This window comes from Sus scrofa, chromosome 10, assembly GCF_054392235.1.
Source record: "Sus scrofa isolate SSC_HxYL_T2T_F1_AM1 chromosome 10, Sscrofa_HxYL_maternal_Yorkshire_Landrace_v2.0, whole genome shotgun sequence".
Taxonomy (NCBI): Eukaryota; Metazoa; Chordata; class Mammalia; order Artiodactyla; family Suidae; genus Sus; species Sus scrofa.
The window spans coordinates 17,011,157-17,028,774 of record NC_139392.1 but is presented as its reverse complement, the minus strand read 5'-3'; the positions used below and the strand labels follow the sequence as shown (position 1 = coordinate 17,028,774).

Here is a 17,618-nt window from a genome sequence, read left to right as displayed (position 1 = left end):
GGGGCCCTGCTTGTTGATAGGCATGGCAGTTGGTGAATGGGTTTGAGGTTCCCCTAGACGCTGGCACCTGCTGGTGGGGAGGAGCATGACACAACTTCGGGGAAGCAGCTCAACATGTGAGAGTCTTCATCTTGCAGAGGGAATACTCCTACCTATCAGGTTGTTTGAAGATGAGGAAGGAGGCCGTAGAGCACCTGGTCCAGCTCCTGTCCCACAGTGAGACCCCAGCAGTGATGAGAATGCAGACACCAGGCCGGTGCTGGGGAGGCCGTCAGGGGTGGCATCTTGGGGGCGTTCCAGGAAGGGTCAGCAAAGCGTGTACAGATGCCCTGCTGATTGGGAGGCAATGAAAGAATGGGCCTGTGAGGTCAGTAGGCAGCCCGCGCTGCCCGAGGGAGGGACCGGGTGGCCGGGCCCTGCCACATTCAAGGCACTTGAGGGCTGTGCCTGTGCGTTTGACAAAGCTGGGCTTGAGAAGCCAGAGATCCGGGGCTGTGGCTGCTGTCAGAGACATGACTAGGTCATTGGGAACCTCCCAGGAGAGAAGAGGTGAGGGCCGGAGCCCTGAGTGAGCCATCTTCCGGGTGATCAGGCTGCCCTCCTTTCTTGCCTCGGTCGCCTGGCGTAGGTTGGGGGAGAGGCCTGGCATCCATTTCTGAGGACTGTGGCTTCCTCTGCCGAGGGGCTTGGAGAGAGGCTGGAACCCGCCGCCTGGAAAGCGGCTTCTGCCGCAGGAGGTGCTCCTGCAGGGGTGCGGCAGTCTCCTGGGCCTCATAAGAAAACCAGTTCTCTGTAATCGCCTGCTGCCCTCCCCTTTCCCTCTGCTCCTGGGGGCCAGGCCAGGGCAGGGGGTTGGGGGGGGGGACACACAGCGGTCACCCTGCAGCCTTTTTCCTGGGCCTGGACCACATCTGCTTTTCTGTTTAGCACTTGGCAGCAATGTTAGGCACCGCCTGGGTGCTGCTATTTAAAAACCCTGGGGAAGAGCCCCAGAGTGCCACTGCCAGCAGAGTCCAGAAGTCCCCTGGGGTGCAACCCGTACCAGTGGAACACGCCACCTTGGAAGGGGAAGCCTCTCTGGCCTTGGCCGTGTTGGGCCCACGTTCACGATGAAGACATGCTTCCTCGTGCACAGAACAGTGCCTCCTTTACTCAGAGCTCAGCCTTATTGGAAGCCTCTTGGGTCCCAGAGCCATCAGAGGACCACTCCCCCAACCCTGGAGCACCCACTTCTTTGTAGAGCGGGGTTGAGCCTTGAGACTCTCACTCATGCCTGTTCCCTCCTACCTCTCTGGTCCCAGGCCCCCTGGCCACTGGATCCCTGAGGGTCTCAGAGAGCTCCATCCCCACAGGCTCCGTCTGTGGCCTTTCTTCTTTAGTAACCATGGCAACACCTCCATTTGGCTCCAGACTGGTGGAAAGGAGGGTAACTTCGGGGACACCCGTCCTCGAGCTCAAACCCATGGGACTCTTCCACAAACACCTTCTGTGCCCATGAACTTCTAATGGGATCAAAGGAATCCATGTGTTATTCCCATTTTACAGGTCAGATAATAGGGCCTCAAGGAGGGTCAGGAGCTTGTCCCAGGTCCCAAGGGAGGGGTGGATGGAGCCAGGACTCAGGCCCAGGTCTGCCTGCCTCCCCCACACCCTACTCCTCTGAGTCCTGGCTTCTCAGCCACTCACCCTTATCAAGCCCTGCTTCCAGCTCCTTTTCCCAGCACATCTGGCCCCAGCTGTGCCCAGTCCTCATCCCAGGCCTCTGGGCCGGCAGTGGTCTTCGTTTCCCTCAAGTTGGCCCCAGGCGGTCTCCACAGGCTGCAGCTTTCCTGATGGCTCGCATCCCAGTGGGCAGCCATCTTCACATCCTCCAAGCCCCCCAGCAGCGGGACACACGCCCCCTGGGGTCCTCAGCTGCCTCCACACCTATGTATCTACGAACACAGCATGAGATGACACGCTGCACCTGGGGCATCCTGGCCTCTCTCATGTCTTCCTCTTAGGGGCCTTTGATGTTGGGATGCAGGAGGCTGTTTTCCAGAGTGCAGGAGTGTCTACAGTCCCAAGAGTTCAGTGGACCAGCCATCCATCCCTCGCCAGACAGATGAGGAAACTGAGGCCCTGAGAGGGGGCATGAAGAAGGGCTGTGTGGCTTGAGTTGTCCCCTGATGGGAGGTGGCATGGGGATGGGGTCAGCCCTAGATGGAGAACACTGCCCCCCCCCCTACCCTCCACCTGCTGCACCCTCGTCCCCTCTGAGCTCTGCTGTAGGGGCGTGTCCAGTAGGTGGCGAGCGGCTATGCATCTGCTTCTGGATCCACCTTAATGTTTTCCCCGGGAGTGAGACAAGCCACCACTCAGTCGGTCACCTTGTGTAACTAGTTTTCCCGTTGCTGCCCTCATGTATTGTCTGCCCTGAGTATTTGTGCAGCCTTTGGGCTTAGATAAGGAACGCTGGCTTGCCTTAGCTTTCTTTGGTGATCTCCATCAGAAGCATCTCAAAAGAATACCATTGTTGGTGAGGCCGGCCCTTTGTCACATGGCCTGGCAGAGCGCTGCCCTCGCTTAAGAATAGACCAGCTCTTGGGGGTAGAGCAGGGGTTTCTGGGGTGGAGTAAATGTAACCAGTTTCCTTAGGGAAGGAGAATCCTCCTTAAACAGATTTTGACTTGAAAACTTGATGACAGAAAGCAGCTGAGTCTCAGCAGAGAGAGAGGAAAAAAAAAAAAGAAAAACCAAAGGAGACGGATTTAACTTTGATTTAACCTTGGGCTCCAGCAGCTGGAGCCTGTCCAGCATCCTCAGGGTGATTGCTGGCGGGCGCTGTGGCACAGAGAACGAGGACCTGCCTCTCTAGGGTCCCCTGTCCAGGAGGGACCACTCCAGGAGGGACCACTCCTCGCCTCCCTCTTCTGCAGAATTCCCAGCTTCTCCTCCCCAGTAAGCCCTGTGGGTTTACTGTCTGTGGTTTTGCTGGTCAGGGATCCGCTTCTCAGGAACTTGAAATGCTGCTCAGTTCACTTCTCATCACCCGCTTCAGGGGCTCACATCTGGGGACACTTGATCTTCACGCCTACAGCCGGTTCTTATTAAAGTTAACTTAAGGAGATCTTTTCTTGTAGAGAAATGTTTGTTCCTGGTAATATAAAGGATTTTTTTAAGTAGTCATAGAGATGGGAGTTTATTTTTTTGCTGTTATAGGGCTGTACCTGCAGCATATGAAGGTTCCCAGGCTAGGGGTCCAATCAGAGCTACAGCTGCCGGCCTACACCACAGCCACAGCCATGCTGGATCCTTAACCCACTGAGCAAGGCCAGGGATTGAACCTGCATCCTCATGGATCCTAGGCAGGTTCATTACCTCTAAGCCATGATGGAGACTCCTTAGATGACAGTTTAAATGCTGCTGTATCACTTGTCTGAGGCTTAGGTTCTGCAAATGGAAATAACAACTGCCTTGCATGCTTACTGAGAAAATAAATAAGATGCTCAATAAATGTCACTTCTCCTCTTGAGAAGGAGAAGCCCAGTGGAGAGAGAGGCCTGCAGTCATCCTCACCCCTGTGCACACCAGAGCCTTGGAGGCCATCCCTGGCCTCGCTCAGTGGGTTAAGGATCCGGCGTTGCCGTGGGCTGTGGTGTAGGTCACAGACGCGGCTCAGATCTGGCTATGGCTGTGGCTGTGGTGTAGGCTGGCGGCTGCAGCTCGGATCAGACCCCTAGCCTGGGGAACTTCATATGCCATGGGTGAGGCTCTAAAAAGGCAAAAAAGAAAAGTCTCAAACCTCTCACCAGCAAGCGGTGCCTGTGCTGCCACCACATCTGTGAACACAGCGTGAGCTGACCTGCTGCACCTGGGGCATTCAGGCCTCTCTTGCCTCCCTCTGAGGAGGCCTTGCTGCTGGGATGTGGGAGGCCGTTTTCCAGAGTCCAGACGGGCCCACCAGTCCAAAGAGCATGGTGGACCCGCCATCCATCCCTCCCCAGAGAGATGAGGAAGGGGCACAGAGAAAGGCCATGGGGTTCAATTGTCCCCTGACGGGGAAGCGGCATGGGGATGGGCCAGCCCTGGAGGGGGAACACTGCCCTCCTTTCTTCTGGTCTGAGAGCCTGTCAGATGCTTGTCCCCTTGATCCTGGGTGTTTTGCCCAGCCTGTCTGTAGAATGGGGTAAAACCCACAGATATGTGCCAGGCAGCTGATGCAGGTGAGGTCCTCGGGGCCACCAAGGACACCTGCACTATGGAGGTGGACTCATCTCGTCCTGTGGCCACAGGTGACAGGCAGCGGGGTTTCTTGTTTGGACACATCCTAACCATAAAGTAGGAGTTCTGTTTCTAACGAAGAACCTTTCGTTTGCTTGTTTCTAGAGCAAATCATGGAGGAAAATAAAAAACATGGTGCACTGGTCTCCCTTCGTCATGTCCTTCAAGAAGAAGTATCCCTGGATCCAGCTGGCAGGACATGCAGGTAGCTGCTGCTCTCCCGGACTTTCCGATGGGATGTCCAGCTCTCGGGGGGCGGGGGTGGGAAGGGGTCCAGCGTGTGTTGAGGGTGCACCTGGCCCTGGATGCTCTCGAGGATGCCCACCGAGAAATTCGGTGGTCTTCAGTCACAACCACTCTTGAGAGATAGCCCTTAACACCACCTTGAAAATGCACACAGGGGGTTCCCATTGTGGCTCAGCAGGTTAAAAACCCAACTAGTATCCATGAGGACACGGGTTCCATTCCTGGTCTCGCTCAATGGGTTAAGGATCTGGCCTTGCCATGAACTGCCCTGTAGGTCGCAGACACAGCTCAGATATGATGTTGCTGTGGCTGTGGTGTAGGCTGGCAGCTGCAGCTCCGATTTGACTCATAGCTTGGGAACTTCCATGTGCTGTGGGTGCGGCCCTAAAATGCAAAGAAAATAAAGAAAAGAGAAAATGCACACGGACATGTGCCCTCCACCTCTCCACCAGACACACACCCTCCCCCTCTGTCTCTGTCAATCTCTTTCTTTCTCTCAATCTCTCTTTCAATGTGGCTCAATAAAACAGATGAAACCATCAGTCTTTATAGCTTGCCCGCCATCAGTCACTCTGGACAAAGAAGCAAAGCCAGGTGCCTCACTGAGTGCCTGTTGTGGCCACATCGCCGGGCTCCTCGGGGTGACAGCATGAGTGGAGATGCAGGGTCTGCCCCAAAGGAGCCCGGAGCTGGTGGGAGAGGCAGGCAGGTCACTCCACCAACGGAAGACGGTGTGGAGCGCTGGGTGGATGGGCCAGGCCCTGGGCTGGCCGGGAGCTTCCAGGTGGCCTCTCAGAGGCAGGGCAGGAGGACATCTTGAGCTGTCTAGCCCACTCATGGTGGCCCTTTGAGGTGCCTCGTCCATGGGGCGTCACTTCAGTGGCAGCCTGTGGACCTGGCCTTTGTCACTTTAGGCCAGCACAGGCTCTGACATTTCCTCTCTGTCCCCAACCTCATTGGTCCATCCCAAGGCAGGCGGATGGACATCCATCCTCGACACTTACCGAGGGTGTGGTCAGAAGGAGCACTGCCCAGGCAGGCCAATCCCTGGACCCCTGAATTGCAGCCATTCTCCCTGTCCTGGGATTAAACCTGGTCCCATCAGGGCGTCTCCTCTCCTAAGGCCAGAGACACCTTTGTGGCCAAGAAGCTAGGTTGGCAGTGGGGTTGGGGGCAGTAGTCACACAGAGAGGGGCAGCTAGGTTGTGGCACAGACCCCTCCCCAAGACCCTCCAGCAGCGAGCACGGGGGTCCTTCATCTTCAGAGGAGGAGCCTGGGGTCTGGGACGTCAGGGCAGAGAGGAGGATGGGGACTCACACCCACTCCCCTTGAAGGGCTTGCTGGTCGACCAGCAGGGACATAAGCACACCTTTGGCCCTCTGCTTGGCAAGCCCCTCAGCATCCCCAGGCTCTGGGATGGGGGGGTGGGCGTGCCTGGCAGGTGGGTCAGAGCCGCGAGGACCAAGGCTGGGGACCCAGGGCCTCCTCCCCCCTTGCTCTGCAGGGAGCTTCAAGGCCGCTGCCAATGGCAGGATTCTGAAGAAGCACTGTGAGTCGGAGCAGCGCTGCCTGGACCGGCTGATGGCCGATGTGCTGAAGCCCTTCGTGCCCGCCTACCACGGGGATGTGGTGAAGGACGGGGAGCGCTACAACCAGATGGACGACCTGCTGGCTGACTTCGACTCCCCATGCGTGATGGACTGCAAGATGGGCATCAGGTGAGCCGGGCTCCTCCGACAGGGCACCCCTGTTCCTCAGCGCCCCGCTGGCCGGGTGGCAGATCCCGGGCTCAGTGTCTGAGGCTGTCAGGAGGCCGGGCTTTCTGGGCTGTCCTGAGGCCTCCTGTGTGCGAGGCCAGGCCAGGGGTTCTGGTTGGACCTCACCCCTGGCATCTCACAAATGTGCAGTCGGGACAGTGACGCCGGCTTTGCCCACGACGGCCACTCCCTTCCCTGGTGAGCCGGATGGGGCAGAAGCCAATCACTGGTGGAGCCAGAAAGGGGGCCTGGGAGGGCACAGAGCCTCCCCAGGGAGAAGGCAGCAAGCACCGTGCATCGGTTGGGTGGGATTTCTGTGGGGCCTCGGGGGCGGCTCCCCAAGACATGACATGAGCTGCAAGGGGGAGACTGGAGTGGAGGCTCCCCTCATTTCCCCCCCTTTCCTTAGTCTTATGGCTTCACCGGGCAGGCTTCTGCTCCCCCATGTGACATGGAGGCCTGACCTTCCTGCCGGGGTGGGCCAGGTGGCCGAGGCCATTGCCAGGACACCACGGGCGGCTTTGTGGCTCCTCTCACAGGGGAGCCCTGCCATCCAGCTGGTGACGCATGTGGGCATCTGTGTCCAACCCCTTTCCTCCCCCCACCAGCGCGAGCGACTCTGCCCAGACTGAGCACGTGCGGGCCCTTCATGGAGAAAGCCCCGTGTGGAAAGGGACTTGACATTGAGGCCTGCTTCCTATTTAAGGCGCTACTGAGAACTCTTTGCAGAAGTGCAGCCACCCACCCACCCTGTGGGCCCCACAGTGCACTCAGGAGCATTTGGGATGGTGGCCCTTTCCTAGCCATGTGGCGCATACAGTACACACACACACACACACACACACACACACACACACGGGCCAGTGTGACACAAGTCCATGGAAAAGCAGCCTGCCCTGCAGCTGTCATCACTGACCTGGCTCTAAATGCATGGGCATGCATAATGTATTTTGTGTGTGCATGGGTGTGCATATGTAGTATGTGCATACTTGTGTGTACATGGGAGTGCATACAGTAGTGTGTGTGCATGCATGTGCGTGTGTGCCAGGGGAGACCAGCTCCTTATGGTCCTCTTCATCTCCTGGAAGGTCCTAAGTGACCAGGTCCAAGTTCACATCCAAGGATTAGCTTTCTTTTTGTAAGAGTTGGTACCGTGATTTCTGGAAACCTATCTTTTAAAGATTTCATGGATGTGACCAGTCTGTTCTGGGTCCCAACCCAGCGGGTTGACAATAACAATGGGAAGTGGAGGAGCAGTCTCCAGGAACAGATGGGGACAGTGGAGGGCAGGCCTGTGTCACAGGCCACCCCGCAGGTGCAGGGAGAAAACTTCCCTCTCCTGACCCAAGGCTGCGGATTTCTGTTCCAGGAATGGTCCCAGGCAGCAGCTGAGCCCGTTGTCAGGGGAGGAGGGGAGTTGAAAATAGGAGCTGGGAAGAGGGTGGTGATGTGCGCCACACCTGTGAGTGCCGCAGGGGTGGCTCGCCCCGTTGGCGATGGGGGTCAGGGAGGCAGCCAGGGGCCCGGATCATGTACTGCCCCTGCTCCTGTTACCTCTTCAGCTTTCTAAGGACCCCTGCCAGTACAGCTGGCACCCCACCACACATCACATGTGCAGCAGGCAGGGCAGTGCACAGTTCAGTTGGCTGCATTTTCTCAGAGCCCACGTCCAAGGAGCAGGAAAAGGAGTTCCCATCATTGCTCAGGGCTAATGAACCTGACTAGTATCCATGAGGACGTGGGTTCGATCCCTGGCCTCGCTCAGTGGGTCAAGGATCTGGCATTGCCATGAGCTGTGGTGTAGATTGCAGATGCGGCTTGGATCTGGTGGCTGTGATGTAGGCTGGCAGCTGCAGCTCCAATTCGACCTATACCCTGGGAACCTCCATATGCCGCATGTACAGCCCTATAAAGACCAAAAAAAAAAAAAAAAAGAAAGAAAGAAAGAAAGAAAGAAAAGGCACAGGAGAAGCCTAGCAAGTCTCTGCCATAGAACCAAAGCTGAGGAGCCCCCAGGCTTTCCCACCTGTCATGGGCTTCTTCCCCCAGCACTGTGGCCGCTTCAGAGGCCACCTTCTGGCCTGACTTCTGTACGCTAGGGGATGGTCCCGCTTCAGAGAGAGCCCTCAGGCTGCCACGGCACTGGGGAGATGGGTGGGGTGGGGGCAGGAGACAGAAGGCGCTCCCCGGCCCACAGAGGTGCTGGCTTCCGAAGCCCTCGCTTTGCGAAGGGACCCAGGCAGCCAAGGGGGAAGGGGACCGCCAAGGGCTCAAGAGGACCTGCCCTCAGTCCCCTTCCCACCCTCACCCAGCAGGACGAGCCGCCAAGCACCCTGCCTCCTCCTCCCTCCTTGGCTGGTCCCGGGAGCCTGCCCCTGGGCTGTGCCAGGCCTCCCCAGTGGTCCGGGAATGAGGTTGCCCCCATTAGGCAAGGCGGCCCCCTCCTCCGTCGAGAGCCAGGCCCAGCCCACAGCAACGCGTGCCCGTCCCGGAGGAGCCTGACTGGCCGGGGCTGCCTGCGGCCCAGCCAGCGGCCCTCATGCGCCCCCTCCCTCAGGACCTACCTGGAGGAGGAGCTGACCAAGGCCCGGAAGAAGCCCAGCCTCCGGAAGGACATGTACCAGAAGATGATCGAGGTGGACCCCGAGGCCCCCACCGAGGAGGAGAAGGCCCAGCGGGCCGTGACCAAGCCACGCTACATGCAGTGGAGGGAAACCATCAGCTCCACAGCCACCCTGGGGTTCAGGATCGAGGGCATCAAGGTGAGGACAGCCTGTGGCACCCAGCACCTCTGCCGACACTGGGTCCTTGGGCTCCCTGGCCTTCACCCCAAGGGGTCTGGCTGCTCCCGGGACCCTTGGGAGGCTGTGAGATGCCTCCCCACGAAGGCCCAGGGTGTGGGCCGCCAGCCCCAGGTGCAGACGTTCGGGAAAATTGGCCCACGCACTCCTTGGTCTGGGCCTCAGAGGGGTGGCGTGTAGGGGCCTGGGGCCTTGGAGGGGGTGGCGTCAAGCCCTGCCCAGCCCTGAGCCAGTTTGCTGGGGAGCCAGTTTGCTGGATGCCCGTGCGAGGAGCTGGCTCATTCTATCTGCGGCCCCCACAGTCAGGACGGGCTGTGGATGCAGGCCAGGGAGGCGGCTGCCCCTGAGGCCAGCCACTGCCTCTCAGGTCACCAGACACCTCCGGTGGGGCTGCAGTCTGGGCACCCCCACTTCCGGGCCACCTCTTTTTTTTTCCTCTCCTCTTCACCCTCCCAAGAGGGCTCCGGGAACCCCCTCCACACCTCCTTGGCTGTTAGACTTGAGAGCCAGCTCGGCCATGCGCTTCACCGATGGAGTGGGGCCATGAGGCCCTGGCCCCTTGGTCTCAGGCCACTGTCTGTCCCCAGCAGAGCACAGCCCCTGACCTTTCTTAGGTTTCTGTTCTCTGTCCCTTCTTGGCCCGTGTTGGCCAGCCCTCTGGTCAGAGCTGGGTGCGGGTACCCTGACTCTGGCCGACCCCTGGGATCTCCACCTCTGCCCCAGCGTTCTGTTCTTGCAGCCACAGCCCTGGCGCCTTAGCTCCCCTCCACCCTGGTGATGCACAGACCCCAGTCTGGGGGCTCCTAGTGGACCCAGCCTTTCTTTGTCCTGAAAGAACAGATTTCCTCTTAGAGGTGCAAAGCACCCGGGCTGCCTGAGCAGCCTGGAACCATGTAGTTACTGGGCTCAGGAAATGGGGCTATCGCTTGCGCTCAGGGGGCAGGATGGGCAGGCTGTGTGCTTCTTGGCTTTCAGGGAAGCTAAGTAAGAGACCTTCAATTACAAAGGGAATCAAGCTGGACTTGGGGCAGGGAACGCCCCTCTCCCGTCTATTGTGGGGAGGGTGTCCCTGGTCGGCAGGACCTTCAGGCACCCTGGTTCCAGAGCCTGGGCTGCTGGTAGCCCTTGCATCTCCCTCAGCCCCTGCAGCTCACTCAGGACCCCGAGGATGGGCCACTCCTCCGTTCTTGGCCCCACGTCCCTCATGCCTCCAGGCCTCCCTGCTGCCCTTCACTCTGCCCAGGATGGGAGTGCCGCCCCTTGCTCTCCTCCGTCAGGATCCAGCACAGGCTCCCCTCTGCTGTGCCATCCCATTAACCACCCGGGCCAGGTCGCAGCACTTCCGTGTGCCCCCTGGGGTCCACCCAGGACTGGCGGCTGGCTCTGGGACCCCCGGGGGGTGAGTGCCGGCCTGCCTGTGTGCCCTCCACCAACCCCCTCCTGGATGGGATGTCATTCTCCTTCTCAGAAAGAAGATGGCTCTGTGAACCGGGACTTCAAGAAGACTAAGACGAGGGAGCAGGTGACCGAGGCCTTCAGAGAATTCACTAAAGGCAACCCTAACATCCTGGTGAGAAGGGGCCAGGGGGGCACGGAGTCTGGGCAGGGGTGGCCATGTCGTCTCTGGGGGTTCTTGTCCAGCTAGGCTGAGCCAGGCCGGCAGCCGTAGTGCCCATGCAGAAAGCCCTGGCCCCAAACCTACGTCAGGAAGGTGAAGAGGAAGGCGGTGTGGTTGTCCGCCCCGTCGGCGGGTAAATGGGCAGCACAGTGACCAGCTCGCTCCTTCCTTAGCTGGTCACTCCTTCCCTGGGCCGGCAGCCACGGCTCCCGAAAACGTTTCTGTCCCCTTTTGCACCAGCTGCCGGCAAGGTCGTGGGCTAAGTGCTCGCCAATCCTCAGAGCAGCCCCCTGCCACGGGTGGGCATCCTTGCCCCCATTTTGCAGATGAGCAGACTTGAGAGGTCAAGGACACGCAGCTACGAAGGGGCAGGTGGGCTGGCAGCCAGCATCCGGCACTTCTGGGCCTGGCCGGGCCTCCATCAGGCTGAGGCCAAGGGGAGGAGGTGTGCCCAGAGGGGGTGGGGGTGTCACATCACCCTCCTCCCTGCAAGGACTGACTGGTCCTCTGAGCATGGGGGTGGCAGAACATGCCAGAGTGACTTTGCCCCAGCAGAAAGCAGGCTGGGCAGATGCTCTGACCACTGGGATCAGCTGAGATGTAGGGTGTGCCGAGCCCCCACACCGCCAGGGCAGGGTGCCCCGTGACAATCAGGCTCAGGTACCCTGGGGACCTGAGCCCTGGAGCCTCCAGGAGAGGTGTCTTCTCCTTCACAGGCTCCCTGGCATGGAGTGGGGAGGGCAGCACCCACACAGCCTTTCTCCTGGGAGCCTCAGCCCCGCTGCAGCTGAGGAATCTCCCTCCCCCCCTTTCCTGGCTGGGGGATTGCCCTTGGCCCCTGGCTGGGAAGACTGCCTTTGGCCCCTGGCTGGGAAGACTGCCTTTGGCCCCTGGCTGGGGAGACTGCCTTTGGCCCCTGGCAGGAGCTGCGGCTTCAGTCACAGGGCCCACACGCCAGCTCTTCTATAGCCTGAGCATCTGGCTCCTGATCACCTGCCGGGGCGAGGGAGGGTCTCAGCTCATCAGCAAAGCCTGTCACAGACTGCATGCCCCTGCACCTGGCTGAACCCCAGACTGGCAGTGCTGCACATGACATCCAGGAACCGTGCGTGCCTGTGTGCGACATGCTTCCTTCCCAGCCCCTGGGGAGGGTGGGTGCCCCCAGGGCCAGCTCTATGAAGAGGCCACTGGCAGAGATATTTGCGGCTCTGGCTCTTACTTACTCTGTCCTTCCGGAGGTCAGGGTACTGAAGAGTTCCCACTGTGGCACAATGCTATTGGCAGCACCTTGGGAGTCCTGGGACACGAGTTTGATCCCTGGCCCAGCACAGGGCCACAGCTGTGGCTTAGGTCACAATTGTGGCTTGGATCTGATCTCTGGCCCTGGACTCCATATGCTGCAGGGTGGCCAAAAGTGGGAAAAAAAAAAGTCACAAACTGAAGTTGGTGTCAGGAAGACACACACCACAATCGGGCTCTCTCTGGTGCTGTCTGCACTGCTGGCAGTCCAAAAAGGACCTAAACCCGCATGTGAGGGGCTCCAGGAGGCCGCCTGGCTGCCTGGGCACTGTCCCTCTCAGCACCTCCTGTGGAGTGGAGGAAGTGTGGGACCAGGGCTCGGAGGCCCCCGTCCCTGGGCCTCACTATCTTCATTTCTAGATAAGGAGGTTGAAGTAATAGGGGCGTGAGGGTCTCCCGCGGACACTGAGTGATGCTAATGGGCCAAATAGTGCCTAAAACCCACTCCTGCCTCAAGTGTTTAAAAATCTGCTCCTCTTTCTGTTCCCAGATGGCCTACCGGGACCGGCTGAAGGACATAAGGGCCACCCTAGAAGTCTCACCCTTCTTCAAATGCCATGAGGTAGGCATTAGGCTTGTGTCCTTGTGGGCAGAACGCTGGGCTCCATGTGGTCACTACGACCTCCGGGCACACCTACCTGGGCTGTGAGCCTGACCCCACGCTGGCGGACCTGCTTGTTCTGAAAGCCCCCAGCGACATTTTTAGGATGACTGCAGCCAGATCAGCCCCCTCGTTGTGACACGTCTGGGCCAGGCTCCCTGGGACCACCCCGCGGCTGGCCTGCCCGAGCGCCACGGTCAGCTCCCTCTTTCTCCTTCTGCTGCCTGCCAGCTCCGGAGGCGCCCCCGCTCCAAGTGACTGTGGCAGGACTCGTGTCCCACACGCCCTAGGGTCCCAGGGCAGAGGTTCTCCGAGCTGCTCCAGTAGCCAAGTAGCCTCCTGTCACCACCCTGAGATCCACAGGAGGGACAGGCAGGTCTTTGGGTACCACTTGGAGCAGAGCTGGAACTTTTCTGGCTCCTGCCTTGTCTGCAGGGGCAGAAGGCAGACAGGAACATCAGGCCTGACGCTGGGAAGCCCGTGTGTACACACACACTCACATGCACACAGGCACACACAGACACACATGTGAACACAGGGCACACATGCACACAGATGCATACAGGCACACACATGCACACACACATGCATATACACAGCACACAGGTGCACACGGCACACAGGGGCCCAGCTGTACCCCCATCCCCCACCCCAGACAGCCCCAGGCATCATCCCAAAGCTTTTGCCCGCCCTTCTTTAGCCCTTTGCTGTTATTTCCTGAAAATTTGTTTTGCCTAATATTCTCTCTGGAGCTTCATTTGGAAACCTCAGGTCTAGCGAGGGGCCACGTTAGCTGGAGCTCCTGCCTTTTTTCCACCTGGGCAGTACATGCCCCTTCCCTGGGCTCAGAGCTTCCAGGAGGTCTGCCCCGTCCTGCCCAGGGCCCTGAGAGTGACAATGACACCTCAGCTCCGTCCCACATGCTCTTGTCTTGTCTCCTTCGGGCTTGTATGTGGGACAGTGCCTTACCCCAGGCAGGCGTCCTGACCTGGCCCTCAGCGAAGGGGGTGCCCTTGGTACCTGCTTTGCGGCAGGGACCAGCCTCCCAGGTCCTGTGTGCTGCTGGATGGGGGTGACCTGGGCCTGACTGCCCATCCTGTTCCTGGGCTTTGGGTGCCTGAACAGGGTCCTCTACTTGCCCTGCCCCCTGCCCAGGTAGGAATGTGACATCGCCTTGGCGCCTCCCCCTCGGGGTGACAGGGAGGAGTCAGAGTCTCCAAGGGGTGTGGCAAAGTCCCAGGGCTGGCTGTGGGCTCAAAATAGTGCTCTCTCTCCAGCTCACTGAGCCTCAGGCTTTTCCAAGCCCTCTTGGGGGCCGGCTGTGGGGGGCAGGGCGGGGCCCAAACCCCTCCCCGCCTCATGTCCCTGCCCCCCTCCAGGTGATCGGCAGCTCCCTCCTCTTCATCCACGACAAGAAGGAACAGGCCAAGGTGTGGATGATCGACTTTGGGAAAACCACACCCCTGCCCGAGGGCCAGACCCTGCAGCACGACATCCCGTGGCAGGAGGGGAACCGGGAGGACGGCTACCTCTCGGGCCTGAACAACCTCATCGACATCCTGACGGAAATGTGCCCGGGAGCCCCGCGCGCCTGAAACCGCCCCGCGCCCCACCTCACCGCCGTCCCGACCCTTCTCCCCCCTGCGTCCCTTCTCCTTTCGAATTTCCCCTTCACTTCCACCCGGGTGCAAACCCCAGAACTGACCCTCCGGATCGGCAGGCACTACAAGACACTTTGTAGCAGACGAGATGAGATTTTTCTACTTACCCCCTCACTGAAGGGTTTGGAGCTGGGGATTTTAGTTGGCGTTCTCAATAGGATCTCCTACTAGCAGAGAGATGCCCCAATCCAGGCTCAGCTGCCTGCAGGGAGGCCACTTGGGTTTCGATCTGGAAGGAGGCTCAGGTGGTGGTAGAATCACGAAGAGCCCCAGCCTCTGGCAGGCTACCTGTGGGGGCTTGCTGCCCCCTGGTGGCCGGTGCCGGTGGTGCCACTCTAAGGCGTAGCCCCATTTCTGCCCCATCCTCTCCGCTCCCCAGATTGGGGAAGGGGGGGAGGGGTGCCTGGCTGTAAAAACAGGTGCCTGGCGCCAGGCTTTCTGGTAGTTGGGGCACAGCACCCCTGGGACTAGCATGATGGCCATCAATTAAGTACCCTCTGCTTGGCAGCCTGGGGACTCCCAGAGATGCTGCCCTGGCCTTTGCAGGGCTGCTAAAGCAGGGAACCCCACCCATCCGATATTGAAATCCTCTAGCATTGGAACAACTCCAGGAGCCAAGAGGGGTCCAGCTCCAACTTGACCATGCTCTCTGACATTGGCCTTCCCAGGAGAGGGCAAGCAGGACTGGTGTTCTTCCATCTGTGATTTTTGCCTACAAATTCAGAGGGACATTCTGCAAACCTGAGCTTCCAGGAGTATCACCCACCCCCCGGAGCCAGGCAGGGTCCTGGGGCCTGGGTGGCAGTGGACCAGGGCCCAGGCAGCCCCAGAGGAAGAAGGACAGGCTGCAGGGGACACTCCTCTCTTGTCCCCTCATCTCCTCACCTCCTGGACCCAGCTGGTCCAACGTGCTGCACACATGGGGCTCTTGTGAGATCCAGAGTCCCCACTGGTCACGGGGCAGAGCCTCAGGCCAGTGCCCAGTAGGGAGGAAGCAGGAGGCTGCCTTACCAGCTTCATTTTCCCCCTGAAATAGGTCTTAGCCTGCAGGGTTTAGCCATGTTCCCCAATGCCTGGTGGGCAGCTTCCAGAGAACGTAGCTGGGTGCTGGGCAGCTCTGCCTGGCACCTCTAGGTGGCTCGAGGAGTCACAGGGAACACCTGTAAGTCTTATTTTAATTGTAAAGCAAGTAGATCTATATTCTTGAGAAGAGTGTAAATTTTGTGAGACTTGTAAAGAACAAAACTCTGGCTCTTTGGCCCTTGAGAGCAGCGGTGGCGCAAGTGCCCTCCTTGGCCACCGGAGGTCAGGCCCCTTGCTCTGCAGGGAGCTGCTCCAGGGACACATGGAAAGAGTGTCCCCCGGCGTGTGTGCCATCTAGAGGGAGGGCCTCCTGGGCTGCCCCCTGTCACCTCGGCGTCCCTGGGGGAACTGTCAACTTGCTCATGTGACATGTGCGTTTTTCCCTTTTCACTCTGGGTGTGACGGTTGGTGGGGCCGGAAGGTGGGACCCATGAGGATGTCTCAGTACAGTTTTTCAAAGAGGAAATCACTTTCAAACTTCCTGGCTCTTGTTCAAAACAGCAGTGAGCTCCTGTGGGGGTCACACCCCCACCCGGCTGAGCTCGGGAGACCTGTGACACCACGTGACCCTAGGAGGCAAAAGCCTCAAAGCCAGCTCGGGGTCATGGGGTGGGGGTGGGGTCTGTGCTGCCGCTGTCTGCAGGGAAGAGAGAGCCTTCTTTCTGATGGAGAGGTTCTCCAGCTGTGGGCTGGCAAGCACGTGCCCCCACCCCGGCAGTCTAGCTGTGACAAAATTTTGCAAAAGCAAATGAATGCAATGAACAAAACTTACAGGCGACCAGCTGAAACCGATTTAAAAGAACAAACTTTCCAAGCACTTTCAGCAGGCACCAGTTGTTTGCAAACAATGTGCTAAGATGCAGGTGATCCGTTTATCAAAGGAGGCCCACAGCACCCCTCATTAGCAATCCTTGGCTTTGGGTGGCATTGTATTCGTGAATGGTAGGAAGTGACATCTTTCTAGGGTTATTCTAGTAGGGGTTTGGGGTTTTGTATTTCCTGTGCTAGTTCTCCTCTTCTGCACCTACTCTCTCTACCCATCCTCCCCTCTAATCCCCACTCCCTCATCCAGGCAGGAGAGATGGATCCTGGATTGGCATTTCCCAGAGGCCCTGCCCAGGCCATCTGAAAACCATCCCCAGCCAGCCGGGTTCAGGCGGGGATTCCTTGGGTCCTGGCCTCGAAGGTGCCGGGAGGGTGGGATGAGCTGTGTGCATCTGTGCACAGGTGAGCAGGCGCCCTTCCTGCCGTGTTCCTGGGGGGAGGGCCCCCCCCCGGGGGGGGGGCTCTCAGTGTTCAGCACTGCTCAGCAGTAGAAGGAGGTTTCTCACCTACTTGTCCCAGATGTGCCTTTAGTGTCATGTAAGAAGTTTTTAACTTATATTTATTTTGTCGGGTTTTTTTAATTGCACAAAACACTAAGACTGAGAGGCTGGTTCTGTTTCTCCTTTAAAGCTTTGCCTTCTTTCTGAACTTCCTTTCCCGCCCTGTGAAGAGAGCCCGGATGCAGCCCTGGCCACTGTTCTCCCCCCCCGCCCCCACCTCACCCACCACCATGGACTCTTTCCACCATTAGCTGTATTTAGCTTTGAGTGTCTCTGCATCCGGTTGGCCTGTGTGTGTGTATGTGTGTGTGTGTGTGTGTGAGAGAGAGAGTAACCCAGGCCCTTGCTTGGGAAGAAGCAGAGGGCACACCCCCGCCAGTGCCTTTTTCTGGAGGAGAGGGCTCTCCTGGCCTCAGCACCCCTCTTCCGGAGACACCTTCGGAGAAAACTGAGCTGTTACAACCCCTCCCCCTCCCCCCCAGTGCCTGTTAACCAGACCGCAGATGCTCTGTACCTTCCTGAATAAAGGCCCTGAGACCATGGTGCTGGGTGCTGGGTGTGGTCCTTCCCATCCCCAGCCCTCAGGGGCTGTCTGGGGTGGGGTTGGGCTGGGGACTCTTTGGAAGCTGGAGGATCCATTGGGGCTATGACAACCCACAGGTGTGGGGGGTCCAATTAAGTAAACTTTTAAATCTGCAAAGTTTGTTTTTTTGTTTTTTTCCTCTTTTTACCCGCACTTGCAGCATCTGGAAGTTCTTAGGGGTCGAATTGGAGCTGTAGCTGCCGGCCTACACCAGAGCCACAGCAGTGTAGGATCCCAGCCGAGTCTGCGACCTACACCACAGCTCATAGCGACGCCGGATCCTTAACCCACTGAGCAAGGCCAGGGATCGAACCCGCATCCTTACAGATATGAGTCAGGTTCGTAACCCGCTGAGCCACAATGGAAACTCCCTACAAAGG

General features: G+C 58.8%; 1 protein-coding gene across 2 annotated transcripts in view; it reads left to right on the top strand.

Annotated features, from left to right (window-relative positions):
* The window catches only part of ITPKB (inositol-trisphosphate 3-kinase B), a 106,229-nt gene extending 89,032 nt beyond the window's left edge, over positions 1–17,197 (top strand). For both annotated transcript variants that reach the window (XM_084979198.1, XM_084979199.1), the window contains exons 3-8: positions 4,369–4,468; positions 6,015–6,228; positions 8,825–9,029; positions 10,537–10,638; positions 12,476–12,547; positions 13,966–17,197. In XM_084979198.1, the coding sequence (XP_084835324.1) occupies positions 4,369–4,468; positions 6,015–6,228; positions 8,825–9,029; positions 10,537–10,638; positions 12,476–12,547; positions 13,966–14,181 (909 nt within the window). In that variant the 3' untranslated portion in view covers positions 14,182–17,197. The remainder of the gene's footprint in view (positions 1–4,368; positions 4,469–6,014; positions 6,229–8,824; positions 9,030–10,536; positions 10,639–12,475; positions 12,548–13,965) is intronic.
* The last annotated feature ends 421 nt before the right edge of the window (positions 17,198–17,618 follow it).